Here is a 14,794-nt window from a genome sequence, read left to right on the forward strand (position 1 = left end):
TAAAAAAAAATATGGTTTTGCCACCACAAAAGACTTCAGAAAAGACATAAAAAAGACACTTCAGAAAAAACACCGCCAGTGTTTTCTGTTTTTAAAAAATACAACCAGCATGCTGGGGTCTAAAAGATGCTGTATGCACATATCCCTAGGGCAGGTTCACACTGAGGTTTTTTTTCTGATTTCTTAGAGCAGAAACCACGAGTTTTGATTGACTAATTGGAGAGATTTTGCTCAGAAAACTCAGCAATAATAACGCTTTGTGAGCACACCCTTAATACCCATCTTTTAACAACATGTTGTTTTTAAGTTCAACCTTCTGTGCTATTTAATTTCTTAGCGTATGCACTGTCGGTCAGCACTAATTAGACAATGTCAGGGTATGTCAATGTATTCATCATATTCTAATTGAAATACCAGGGAAAAGACACAATGGAAGAGCCAAGATTATTGAGAATAGTTACATTGTAGGGTATATACAGTAATAAATGTCTCAGATATGTCTGGAGCAGGAATGGCATCGAGCCAGTTCTCCTCTGCTCTCCCGAACCGGTTGTTAAAATGCTAGTCTATTCAGAGAACCGATGGAGATGCAGGATGCTAATCTGGTTTTCCATTGATAGATTCAATTGTATCTGCTTCTGTAGGATGGTGTTAAAGGAGTTGTCCACTACTTTCACATTGATAGGGCTTCAATGTATGTCCTTACCTTGGCCGTTCATCTGTAGTGGCCGCAGCGGGATACTACACATCCCCCTCCCATTCAATTGAATAGGAGGCGGATGTGCAGTAACAAGCGCCGGCCACTACAACTTGACAGGCAACCACGCAGATAAGGACTTCCGGCTGGCGGAGGTGCCGCGTGCGGGATCCCGGCCGATCATACATTGATGCCCTATCCTACGGATAGGGCATCAATGTGAAAGTAGTGGACAACTCCTTTAATGTCAATGTTAGCCTCTGTTCACATATCCAGTTGTCTTCCATTGGTAACAGATCCAGTATTAAAAAAATACTGTATCTGTTACAAATGGAACAAAAACGAAAGCACACTTTGGCTTCCGTGTTGCATTAATTTTTGTTGCATTTGTTACGGATCTGTTTTTTCTACAGGTGTCTGAACACATACAGTGTCTCGGGCATGTGCAGTACTTCAGAAACTGATCCGTTAACATATAACAGATAACCATCCGTTATGATCCATTTCCCATAAACTTCAATATTTGCAAAAAAAAACTGATCTAGTTTCTCTCTGTTTTTTGTGGCGGGCAAAATAGTTGTGTAGGTTACATTTTACACAGTAAAAAAAAAACAGATTGCAGCTGGAAATGAGGTAAATGGAAGACATTTTAGGATCTTTCCATCCTCGTTCAAATTACTGGATCCTGTACTGAATCATTTTATTTCAGTTTTTGTCATCCCAAAAACAGAAATAACAACTGGACATAGCCTTACATGGGACTGCTTGTAACCTCTAATATATTATTTGTACTGACTTACCACTGAGTGTTATAGAGGTGCTTCTCACTAAATTAGGTGTTTTTTGTTAATTATTTTAATTTACTGAGATAATGACTTCTGTGTTTTCATTGGCTGTAAGCCATAATCATCAACATTAACAGAAATAAACACTTGAAATAGATCACTCTGTTTGTAATCACTTTTTGTATTGAAGAACTGAAATAAATTAACTTTTTGATGATATTGTAATTTAATGAGCTGCACCTGTATGTGCTGTTACATAGGACTACAGGTAACATCTACTACATTTGCAGAAAGCCTACCTTTTAATTATGGTTACTATGTGAATAGGCGTGGTCTGTAAAGGGCAGGGATGTGAAACGCAAATAAACAGAGGGCCAAAATTAAAAACTTGGCCAAAGTCGCTGGCCAACCTTGATATTCATTAAAAAAAATCTTCAATATTCGATGAGGTCACAGAGGAGTATATGTCACAACTTTGCAGCCCATACAGAGTAATTTTTCTCCTATTGAAGCCTCTAGATTCCCCTTTCATTGCCCCCATAAAGTATGATGCCAACAAAAGTGCCCCCCAAACACAGTATGATACCCCACAGTGAATTGCTCCACAGTTCCCTCCATACTGTACCCCTCCCCCTCCACTCCCCTGTCAAAGTAGGGTGACCCCAACACAGTATGATACCCCAACACAGTATAATGAGCCCCACATAGTCCTCCATTCAGAATAATAGTCCCACACAGTCCTCCATTCAGAATAATGGTCTCACACAGTCCTCCATACAGAATAATGGCCCCCACATAGCCCTCCATACAGAATAATAGCCCCCACATAGTCCTCCATACAATATAATGGCCCCACATAGTCCTCCATACAGAATAATGGCCCCACATAGTCCTCCATACAGAATAATGGCCCCCACATAGTCCTCCATACAGAATAATGAGCCCCACATAGTCCTCCATACAGAATAATGGCCCCACATAGTCCTCCATACAGAATAATGGACCCCACATAGTCCTCCATACAGTATAATGGGTCCCACATAGTCCTCCATACAGAATAATAGCCCCCACATAGTCCTCCATACAATATAATGGCCCCACATAGTCCTCCATACAGAATAATGGCCCCACATAGTCCTCCATACAGAATAATGGCCCCCACATAGTCCTCCATACAGAATAATGAGCCCCACATAGTCCTCCATACAGAGTAATGGCCCCACATAGTCCTCCATGCAGAATAATGGGCCACACATAGTCCTCCATACAGAATAATGGGCCCCACATAGTCCTCCATACAGAATAATGGGCCTCACATAGTCCTCCATACAGAATAATGGCCCCACATAGTCCTCCATACAGAATAATGGGCACCACATAGTCCTCCATACAGAATAATGGGCCCCACATAGTCCTCCATACAGAATAATGGGCCTCACATAGTCCTCCATACTGAATAATGGCCCCACATAGTCCTCCATACAGAATAATGGGCCCCACATAGTCCTCCATACAGAATAATGGGCCTCAAATAGTCTTCCATACAGAATAATGGGCCTCACATAGTCCTCCATACAGAATAATGGCCTCACATAGTCCTCCATACAGAATAATGGGCCCCACATAGTCCTCCATACAGTATAATGGGTCCCACATAGTCCTCCATACCGAATAATGGCCCCACATAGTCCTCCATACAGAATAATGGGCCACACATAGTCCTCCATACAGAATGGGCCCCACATAGTCCTCCTTACAGAATAATGGGCCACACATAGTCCTCCATACAGAATAATGGCCCCACATAGTCCTCCATACAGAATAATGAGCCACACATAGTCCTCCATACAGAATGGGCCCCACATAGTCCTCCATACAGAATAATGGGCCTCACATAGTCCTCCATACAGAATAATGGCCTCACATAGTCCTCCATAATGAATAATGGGCCCCACATAGTCCTCCATACAGAATAATGTGCCTCACATAGTCTTCCATACAGTATAATGGGCCCCACATAGTTCTCCATACAATATAATGGCCCCACATAGTCCTCCATACAGAATAATGGCCCCACATAGTCCTCCATACAGAATAATGGGCCACACATAGTCCTCCATACAGAATGGGCCCCACATAGTCCTCCTTACAGAATAATGGGCCACACATAGTCCTCCATACAGAATAATGGCCCCACATAGTCCTCCATACAGAATAATGAGCCACACATAGTCCTCCATACAGAATGGGCCCCACATAGTCCTCCATACAGAATAATGGGCCACACATAGTCCTCCATACAGAATAATGGGCCTCACATAGTCCTCCATACAGAATAATGGCCTCACATAGTCCTCCATACAAAATAATGGGCCCCACATAGTCCTCCATACAGAATAATGGGCCTCACATAGTCTTCCATACAGTATAATGGGCCCCACATAGTTCTCCATACAATATAATGGCCCCACATAGTCCTCCATACAGAATAATGGGCCTCACACAGTCTTCCACACAGAATAATGGCCCCACATAGTCCTCCATATGGTGTAGTGGGCCAAATATAATCACCCTGAGGGTCAGATTTGGCCCATGGGCCAGAGTTTGATATGTGTGGTAAAGAGGCATGTGAATCCCATCCCTGATTAGAAGTGGTGATGAAAAATACTCTATAAGTATTTGTCTATGCAGGAGATTGAGCGCTCTACGTCAGAAATACAAAACTTCAACTTACTTCTACAATTTCATTTTTAATGTCTATTACGAAATGAATGAACACAGGATTTTCTTTCACATTAGGTTAGAGCTCATTTACACATGGTAATTATATGAATAGCTGTGACTGTATGAACAATAATTGCTCTGTATAAATATGCATTTGGCTAATAATGAACATACAACGGATTCATTTTAACATGTAAAATTGATTGTCCATATATAAAAATGTATGGTTTTCTGCAATGAAGATAGGTTATGTGGATATGTGTTAAGTTATAGATGGGTGGGTGTCTGAGCCGCAGTGCTCAGCAGTACAGGACACTTTTACACCTGTTAGAATGGAGCGGCACTGGGCCCTGAAGCCTAAGGTGACCTAAGGTTCCTCTCGCCCATATTAAAACACCAATATTATTACAGACCAATGATAATTAGGGGCCCTATTGGAGATTTTGCATTGGGGCCCACTAGCTTCACATTATGCCACTGGTACATGTGATTGTTGTGCTGAAGGAAACTCAGGGCTTAACTGGGTGTAAGGAATGAGGGTCCCAGCGCACCAGTCTTGCAGTATATTCCTTCTACAGGTGAACAGGTACATAAGCTTGTCAGACATTAACGGTGAAAAGATATCTGGCACTCTGTGAGTAGACTAAGATCTTCAAATTTATTTCAGGAACATACATATAGACAGGACAACTCAGTCAGCAAAACCAACGCGTTTCAACCAGAAGATCTTAATCATGGTTCATAGTTAACCATGATTAAGACCTTCTGGCTGAAACACGTTGGTTTTAATTTGAAGATTTTACTCCACTCACGGGGTGCCCGATATGTTTTCACTGCTTACTTAGCTGGGTGTAGTTTAATATACCCTGTAAGCTGGGTGCCAGGGGAGGGCACCAACAAGACATTCTACCTTGGCCATTGGTATTAATGCACAGGGCTGCTGGTCATCTGTCTTGTAGTCGTAGCACTTTCTGGAGCCAGTTATCTGGGTGGTGTAAGAAAACTGCTATATGTAAATGAGCTTGTAGAGAGCAATTTGATGGAAGTGGCCTTTCTCTGTTCCTAGAGCCTCATTAAACCTAACATTTCTCTTATCTCCATTTGCTGTACAGTTGAATACAGTCTATTGTTCCCTGTGAGCAGCTGTTTCTGAAAGGAGAGGCAGACTGGAGTGTTCTTCATTGGGATTGTTAAAAAGAAATGCAGAAAAATATGTCCCATCCGTGATCACTACTTTACCTCTCATATGTCCAGTTCTAGGATCCTACATAAATGTGTGTAAGAGTATAAGTTGCTCTTTACCCTTTTATTTTAGTGGTGATAGCCCCATAACAATAGCGTATAAGCATACACTAGCGCAGCGAATAAGATTGATAGCACGGAGGGAGTGCTGCACAGCAATGCGGGGCTTTGTCAGTACAAAAGCAAACAATGAAAGCAGTATGCACAAGGCAGAATGAAGCATAAAGAAGTTTCTGGTGACGGTGCCTTACAGTAGCCATTATTAGATCCTAGCGCACTCAGCATATAAACATGCATCGCTCATCACTGCAAAATTACAAATGGGAATTTTTATTTGCTAGATGCAGACATGACCGAAAGATGCTGAGTAGGGAAGAGGGAGGATGCAGTGGACTGAATGCACAGATTACTCCCTTTGTCCATGCCCTTCTCTTTTCTTTCTGCAAGGAATAGCGCTGCTGGGAAAATTCTGAGACTTCCATAGAAGAACTTAATAGGGTCAATATATTAACACAGTCACTGCTGATGCAATCCCGTCTGGCCTTCAATCTGTTGCGTTCATTACTTAGCAGCATTACTAATTTAATGGAAGAGAAAAGAGCAGTGAAACATACAAATGTAATCAGTCTACCATGAGCGACTTCCCCTCCTACCAAGACAAAGACAACGCAGAATTAGGGCTTTATCTTACTTGGGTCACTTAAGAATCTCAAGGATATTTCATTTACAATAAAGAAATGTTTTATTCTGGATCCCAGAGGATTACATTGTAGTGTTTTCTAATAAAATGTACACAAATGCAACATTAAATAGGTACCATACATAGCTTATTGCTGAGGTTCTTGGGAAAATGGGAAAAAAATATTGCACCTTGTGTAGTCAATACAAGGATAATGTTTTTACAGAAAAATAGCTGAAACCTATTTTTTAGTCCCTTCTTGTATGTCTTGATTTTTTTCTTTTCCTCCAGAATTGTTGACCACATGTACATGGAACAGGCACAATGTACATGATCGTTGATAGTATAGAAATGTCTGGTTGGCTCATGTTATCACTTTACAAGTATCATATTGTCGTTGTGTGATATAGCTGACAAAATTGGACCTAGATGAGGACCTTGGAGGATCTGCAATTACAACCCATGTAGTAGATCTCCGTAAAGCTATTCAAATGCAGAATTTTCACTTTTTGGTCTGGAATTAGACTTTAAAATAGATAATTTTGGTCTGTCTTGTGTCTAAACTGTGATCTATACTCTTAGTTTTACCTAAAAATGGCCTGCTATAGGCTAGTCTTAGCTCACATAGGTTCCTAAAATTAACCCATAACAAAATATTATTCCCTATAGATATTAGCTCAAGATTTGGTGTAAATATATATATTAGTAAAATAATTATCATTATTAACTAGCCAATCTCCCATACCAGCTTGTCCTCAAATTCAGTCTTTAGGGTTTTCCAGTAAATATCCCTGGACTTGGGAAAATCTGCTAGATCCACATCTCCTAATAAAATATTCCTCTGTTAATGTTTACTTACTATTCTCTCTTTTATGCGTTATATAATTAGGCCCAAAATGGCTAAAGTGGAATGTCTTGTTTGAACATGTGAAATGACCACTTATGTGCAGGTCTACAGATAGAACAGGTACCCGGTCACTTACCCTGGACAACGAGCCGGCCTTGTGCTGTCCGGCGCACCCTGGTTCCTGGTTTGTTGGCAGCACACACATAGACTCCAGAGTGATGCACAGTTAGGTCTGATATCATCAAATTTCCTGTACCTAAAACTTGAATTCCTTCCACACCAATAGGACGGCCATCTGAAAGACATTCAGGTACATCAATTGGAATCTTTTTGCAGTTCAGTTTCTAAATAATGGCAATAGGGGGCAATATTGTCACCCAAAACTCTGATCATAGGATCACTGACAGAGTATAGTCAGCACTAGATGATACTAGACGGCACTAGAGAAATACTGAAAGGCAATAGTCTTTATTTCATATACTCCTTTTAGTATTGGAGACCATGAGTAAATGTATTAAATTGTGAATACTCACTAATTGAATATACTGACATAATTTCTCTGTTAAGTGAATTAAGTGAAATAGTTTGTAAAGCACATTTTAATAATTGGATCTGTCAGCACAGCAATGGTATCTGTGAAATAATCTGCTATACTTACTCTAATGTTTTGTTATTTCTGATGCCTCCAACTACGTGAATTATTTTGGCTATGTGTGAAAGAGTGTGGTATTGCCTGCTCCAGCCCCTGAAGACAACAATCGCGTAACATAGATAATGTCACGCATTTTATGTATATATATATAGTGTCATGTGAAATGTGAACGATGTACTGTTAATACTGTGAAGTATAACATGCATAGTACGTGACAGCGGTATAGGACATGTGATAGCGGTCAGTATAAGGATAGGACATAAGATAAGGACAATAGGCTTAGTATATATGGTTATATGGGCAGCACGGTGGCTCAGTGGTTAGCACTGCAGCCTTGCAGCGCTGAGGTCCTGGATTCAAATTCCACCAAGGACAGCATCTCCAAGGAGTTTGTATGTTCTCCCCGTGTTTGTGTGGGTATCCTCCGGGTTCTCCGGTTTCCTCTTACATTCCAAAGACATACTGATAGGGAATTTAGATTATGAACCTCAATGAGGACAGCGATGATAATGCATGTAAAGTGCTGCGGAATATAATAGCGCTATATAAGCAAAGCATAATAAATAAATAGGATAGTAAGTGTAGTTAGCTAAAGGTGTAGGGTAACATACAGTTAATGCTTGGGACTAGCCCACAGTGGGAGGGGTTAGGTGCTAGTAAAAAGTGGACACTTCCTGGTAGTGACTCAGATAGGGAAGTACAGTAACAAGGTAAAGTTCAAGTGCAGTGGGCTGCTAGGGCCAGCATGTATCTAGCGTTCAATGCAGTGGAGGCCGCATCAGAATCCCATGTGGAGATTCCAGCAATGTCAAGGACCAATGTAGGGGCTAAAGGGCACAACGTTTCCTCTGGCACACTGTGGAAGATGGACACGAAACCGTGTGAAGGGAAGGTAGCGGATCCCAGGTGCACTGCGAGACTGGACAGGAAATCCCTGGGGTTGATGGGGCCAGTGGGCTTAGGAATAGTCCAGGAGGAACAGATAGTGGGGATGAAGATGTGTTGTGCCCTATTCTACAACTTGATGAACTTAAACTGTCAAGTAAACTTCTGTTTGTTGAAATGAACCTGGTGTCCCCTGTCTTGTGTGCGGCGGCTCCTGAAGATGGAGGCCTGGAGACAGCAGAGGCCTGCGACCTACAAGTGAGTGTGATGCACCCCACACCTGACAGCACACTGGGACTGGGACACGGTTTTCCTGTAATGTGGCAGAGCATAATGGGACAGCTCGGTCATGACTGCTGCTCTCGGCCACTTTACATAGGTATGGTTAACACAGGACAATTTTATAGCAAATATTTTTTGAAATAAGTCAAAGAAATAGAATAATATTAAAAAGTTATGTGGAAATGAACAGTCTAAGCATCATCAGATACTTAAATGCCCAAGGTCACCATAAAAGACACCAGGTCCCTGGTGGCATCTGGATATAGTCTGTATCTAATGGTATGATAAGAGGGCGACGGTATGAGGGCTTAGAGGTCAGGGAACGTGCTGATGTAATTATTACACACTTGTAGAGGGAGATGGAGGATGTCATATAGCAAGTTTGACACATAATTCTTGGTAAATGAATAGACATTGGTGTATGTGGAGTAAAATCTATTTCTGAGGAGAAAAAATGTACAACTTATTCTCCCTCTACAAATAGCTTTTTTTTGGCTTCTAAAAAAGCCACACTTCTTTAGTGTTTTTAACAGGATTTCTTTGAGTTTTTTTTTATTGTAACACTTGCATGACTAAAATATACATTTCTCTGTAAAGTTTTCTAGTTTAATTGAGCAGCCTGTGAAAAAAACGCCATACCTTAAAGCATCTTGTGTTTTGACAAAAAAAAGAAATAAAAACAACTTAAACACAATGAAAAATGGAAAAAACGTAGGCCCCAATTCATCAAGTGTTTTCACCAGTTACTAAACTTTTCCGCAGTCTGAAACTGTATAAAAAATGTGCTATTTTTTACTTTTTCAAGACAGTCCTGCCTAAATCCACCATAATGAAAATTTTTCAAAAGTTACTCCAGAAACGTACTCTAGGGACTGGAGTAACACTTCTGGCGAGGTGCATACAGCCGCACCACAGTGACACGATGCAACTAATTCACCAAGTGGCATGAATTAAGAATGACATATGAAATGCCAGTCTTCATTAATCGGTAGTGCATAAGTCTGTAGTGCATTTTAGAATGTACCATAAATTTTAAAGTGACACCTGGCTGCATTAAATGCCAATAAAAACCCTGCAAAAATAAACACCAAAAACGCAATATATGAAGCCATCATGTCATAAATGTATAAAATGGTAACATTTTGCCGAGATGTGAAATCTTAATTTTTATCCAGAGCTACACTTACACAGGTTAAAAACCCACTTATGAATCTACAAATTCTGTAATAACTATGTTTGAGAATACAGAACAGTTAGTACATTAATTGGATGACCATATAACCAAATATCACATGTAAATCCCAATGAAAGCTCTTACTGCATGTATGAACTTTACTTACTAAAACAACTACAGTAATAATTTGTCAGCAGATTTACTAATCATGCAGTTGGTATTACCAAGTCGGCTCCAGGACACAATAGGCCGGGGATTTCCAGTAGCCATGCACTCAAGGATCGCTGTCTGATGAACTGTCTTTGTGAGGTTCTCTGGGCCAACTAAGATCATTGGATCCTTGTATCCAGTGGAGTGAGGGCCTATAGTGGTTATAGGTACAGTTACATATGGCATATAAGCATATCATAAATCAATATTCCACTAGGAAAAGGCATATTCAAGGACTTTACCCGTGACTGTTAGGGCAGCTTCAGGACTGTATTTAATGCCAGCTGCATTGGAAGCCACACAACGAAACGCGCCTGCGTCTTCAGCTTGGAGGGCAGTTATCTGTAGCACACCGGTGGGAAGCAAGGTATATCTGTATAGGATCGGAAGAAAATAAGACACATTGGGGCAAATGTATCAAACTGAATGTGCCAGAATTCTGGTGTATTTTGTTGTATTTTACTTTTTATATCTCACACCATATTTATTATAAACTGTTATTGTACACTGTTATAGACTGCACCTTGTCTGGCAAGGAGCGAGGCCTCATTGAAAAGAGCATGGTTTTTGGGAAGTGTGTGACTTAAACATACCAAAAAAATGCTACAAAATCTTCATGCAAATTTGTGGCCCAAAGTAAACTAGCTAAATAGGTGATGTAAGGTTGGACTACACAGTCTTTAAAATGTATCACACAACATGAATCACTATAATAAATTTGGTGCATTTTAAGTCGGTCTCGTCTAAGTTTGCATTGTCTAAGAATGCATTCACCCTGGACGATTATTGGGAAGGTTCGTTTCTCGAGAATCCGCCTCTCAACCATTCTGCCAATCACCACAATGCTCTTTCATCGGATTAAATAATTTTATAAAATCATCATTCTTAACCGCATATCGTCCTGAGTAAAGAGGACACCTACTGACGAAAATGGCAATGCCAATACAAAACTGTACAAAAAACACTGAAGATCAAGTTAATTCTTTGGATTTTTCAAATTTCTTCCATTGAAAGTCTCATTTATTGGTTTAGGTTATCCAACTGATGTACTACCAAAGGGCAAGAATATTCTCCCTACTTCAATGTGATTTAAGATCTATGACCACTCATTTATGGCAAAGCTATGTTCACGAAGGCTATATGGAAGCACAAAAATGTATATGTAAAGTTATAGGCTCTCTAAGTGCCAGCAAAAGGTACTATGGAAGGCGCCATGTTACAGAGATGATCTTCTCTAGAAGCAATAGCTTTGTAATACAGCACCTTATGCAACTTGGCATCATTTTTTCATATTCTTATGGATTGAAACAATTTCTGTATAACGACATAAAAATAGAGGCTAATAGAGGTTCTGTAATACCCTATAGATTTTGTTGGTGCAGTATTACAAATCTATATTATCTGATGGCTGGATGTAGCTATAATACAGTAGTGTGGATGAACCCTAGGTCAGGTTCGGTGTTAGGTTCTTGGTCCCTATGTACCTGGGGTTTTCTGTATCAATAATTTCACCACTCCGCTCCCATACAATCTCGGGCTCGGGCAGACCGTGGATCTGACACTGAAACCTTGCCACACCGCCTTCTTCTAGAGTAGCATCCCGGGGAAAGATGTGGAAATCTGATATAGCTGTGGAAGAAGAGCAATATTGTGGTTTAGTTAATGATCACAAAGGTAAATTTACACATTAAATTGGTTTAACAAACGTGAAAAAAAATTCTAAATCGCTTTTTATTCATTTAGTTAGATATAGTTTTACTAAACCATAGATTTGCAATAATGGTATACAATGGAGGATAGTCTGAACATCTGCAGCTCAAATGTAATGGTGAGTTATCCAATGAGACTCCAAATAGAATTTTCTTACAAAATACAAGAAATAACCTGACTGGTTGCTATGGAAACCTCTGTTATTTTTACACTAAAATTCAAAAGTCAGAATGTAAAAATTGTCCAGTTTCACCCTCTTACAGTGACGGTATGAAAGATTGTCATGAAGCGAATGAGACAATGTAATCAATTGTATAATAAACATTTACGTTTTGTTCATTAGTAGAATATTCTGAAAATTCTATGCAGATAAATGTGTTCTCATGTCTGAAACTTCTTGCTCATCTGGACTTGTGGAAGAATCGCGAGGGCAATTTGGCATCTTAGTCAATAGTTAATGGATCAATCTTCTTAGGCCATAGCTCATTAAATGAAAATGAGAATTTCTCATAGGACCAAAATGTGAATGATTAATTGTCAGATAATAAAGAACTTCATCCACTGTACATGGCTGTTATAATGGAGCTGGACTCTGATCCTTGCTACCTATTGTTTGCGCAGAATTAATCAGCTTTCAGGTTCTCTTTAAAAAAGCACTCCCATTAATTGTTTTATTCACTAAATGTGTGTATATATGCATGTAATGTAGTGTGAGTGTGTTAATATACTCACCTACCGCTGCCTTCTCTGGTGTCCAGCGCTGTTCTGCTCCTCTTCTCAGTGACGTCACCGCTCTTCAGACTCTCTGGATCACTCTATGCTCTATATGTGAGATGGAAGTCTCCTTTACAATGTAAATCTATGGAAACTCGTTCTGATGCGCCATAGAATTACATTGTATAAGTCACTTCCAGCTTATGCAGAGCGCAGTGTGACCAGGAGAGTCTACAAAGCGATGATGTCACACTGAGAAGAGGAGAAGATGGACGCAGGACACTGGGAAGAGTGGCGGTAGGTGAGTATATTAATACACTCACACTACAGTACAAGCACATATGCACATTTAATTTATAATCAAATTTAGTGGGAGGGTTCCTTTAAATTGATTTTCTTATGAAACTATGAAACTTTACATGCTTCAGTAGGACATGTTGAAGTATGGTTCACAAGTAATAACAGTTGATCGCCAGAAGTTTCAGAGGCTAAAACTGAGGCATTCAGCTCATCTCCAGGCTGACTTTCTTGTAGGAGAATGCCCACTTATGCAGCACTTCTACATAAAGCATTAGAGATCCCCATAGCTGAAATAAAAATGGTCCTTCTATACTGGTTCCAGGCAGAAAGTCTGCATGTTGCCTCCTCCCCTGCAAACTTTCAATGACCCCTGGATAGTTAAAGGGTTTGGCCACTACTTTTTTATTGATGGCCTATCCTCAGCATAGGCCATCAATATCTAATTGGTGGAGGTGCGACACCCGGCTCCCCCTCCAATCAGCTATCACCGGCAGCAGCCGGAAGTTCTCGGATGCTGCTGGAACACAGCAGTTCCATCATTTCTACAGTGGCCACGGCCGGGAACTGGAGGTCCACCCCCTGTTCAAGAGAATAGAGGATGGGTCTGTAGTATCTGGTCATAACCATTATAGTTTTGAAGAAACTGCTGTATTCCGGCAGCAACCAAGAACTTCCAGTCACCACCAGCGCCGGTAAGTGCTCCACCGATCAGATACTGATGGCCTATCCTAAGGATAGACCTTCAATGAAAAAGTAGTGGCCAACCTCTTTAACTCATGCCCATGTCTCATCTTTCCAAGAGCACCAAGAAGGCCACATGGTCTGTTTCTGTATTATCTATGAATTGAATCGAAGTAAATGGTAATATCCAGCTACATTTAATTTCTCTTACAGTATATTTGTAAGAGAATTATTCACTGTTAGCTCACTGCGACCCTCAGACTCACACAAGGGTGTTAGCGTCTTTGTCTGTGGTTCACACCCACTCAGCATCGCCTCCCTTTATTGTCACACTGTACCAGATGGGGGGCGATGTGCTAGCCTCTATAAAACACCCCTGAGGCGTATCCTATTGCTCAGGTATTTAACAAAAGGGACACTCTGGCTTTCCTGTATTTTGCTCTTCGCACCTTTGCTTTCTTTTATGAAAAAGTGAAAATACAGTATACAAAAAAATTCTCCGCAGTTTTGTTATTCAGTGTAAAGTAGTTGACAAGGTCTTTTCTGTAGTACATTTCTAAAGACACCAGATGTCTTAAAAAAAATAAGATATTAACTTCTGAGAGGACAAGACGTGTTACAGCAGAGAAATAAATATTCATAGGAACAGCCCATAGGCGCAGCACAGGATATATTGTGTTGTGCACTTTGTATTATTTTATACATTTATCTTCAATAATATCTTCTATTTAGCTAGATTATGTCAGTTTTTGTCAATGACAGGGCTTATATAATATAAACCCAAGCAAATGGGTAATTACTTACAATAGCTACCAGTTGGCAGTGGTTGGTTTAGAGGATGAAGCCTGGCATGGAGTATCTTGTGCACTTTATAACATCAATGCTTTTTTATTGCTTTCTGAAATCGTTTCTGGGTTTAAAAATATGGCTCCATTAAGCACTTTACACCAGCTCTCTAGTATATAAAAGTGCAAACTATAAAGATAGACTAAACATTTAATATATTTTAAGCACTTTAAATGCCTGTAGATCAGGGAGGTCCAAGTCCTGAGATGATCATGGATTGCTCAAAAGACAGCTGAGAAGTGCCCAGCTCACGAGGCAGGAGAGCACATAGAGAGGAGTACCGATGTATGAGGTGTGGACTGGACTGTAGCATTCCTATCCCTGAAGACTCCAATCACGTCAATATTGAGTATTGTGAACAATGTC

The 14,794-nt window shown here is 40.2% G+C and overlaps 1 protein-coding gene across 2 annotated transcripts in view; it reads right to left on the reverse strand.

Annotated features, from left to right (window-relative positions):
• The window catches only part of IGDCC3 (immunoglobulin superfamily DCC subclass member 3), a 203,036-nt gene that overhangs the window by 56,149 nt on the left and 132,093 nt on the right, over positions 1-14,794 (reverse strand). For both annotated transcript variants that reach the window (XM_073653419.1, XM_073653418.1), the window contains exons 3-6: positions 11,662-11,806; positions 10,420-10,550; positions 10,192-10,329; positions 7,111-7,269 (exon numbers count right to left, since the gene is read on the reverse strand). In XM_073653419.1, the coding sequence (XP_073509520.1) occupies positions 7,111-7,269; positions 10,192-10,329; positions 10,420-10,550; positions 11,662-11,806 (573 nt within the window). The remainder of the gene's footprint in view (positions 1-7,110; positions 7,270-10,191; positions 10,330-10,419; positions 10,551-11,661; positions 11,807-14,794) is intronic.

Source organism: Phyllobates terribilis, unplaced genomic scaffold (genome assembly GCF_046119375.1).
Source record: "Phyllobates terribilis strain yellow unplaced genomic scaffold, ASM4611937v1 Scaffold_11__3_contigs__length_659146591, whole genome shotgun sequence".
NCBI classification, from domain to species: domain Eukaryota; kingdom Metazoa; phylum Chordata; class Amphibia; order Anura; family Dendrobatidae; genus Phyllobates; species Phyllobates terribilis.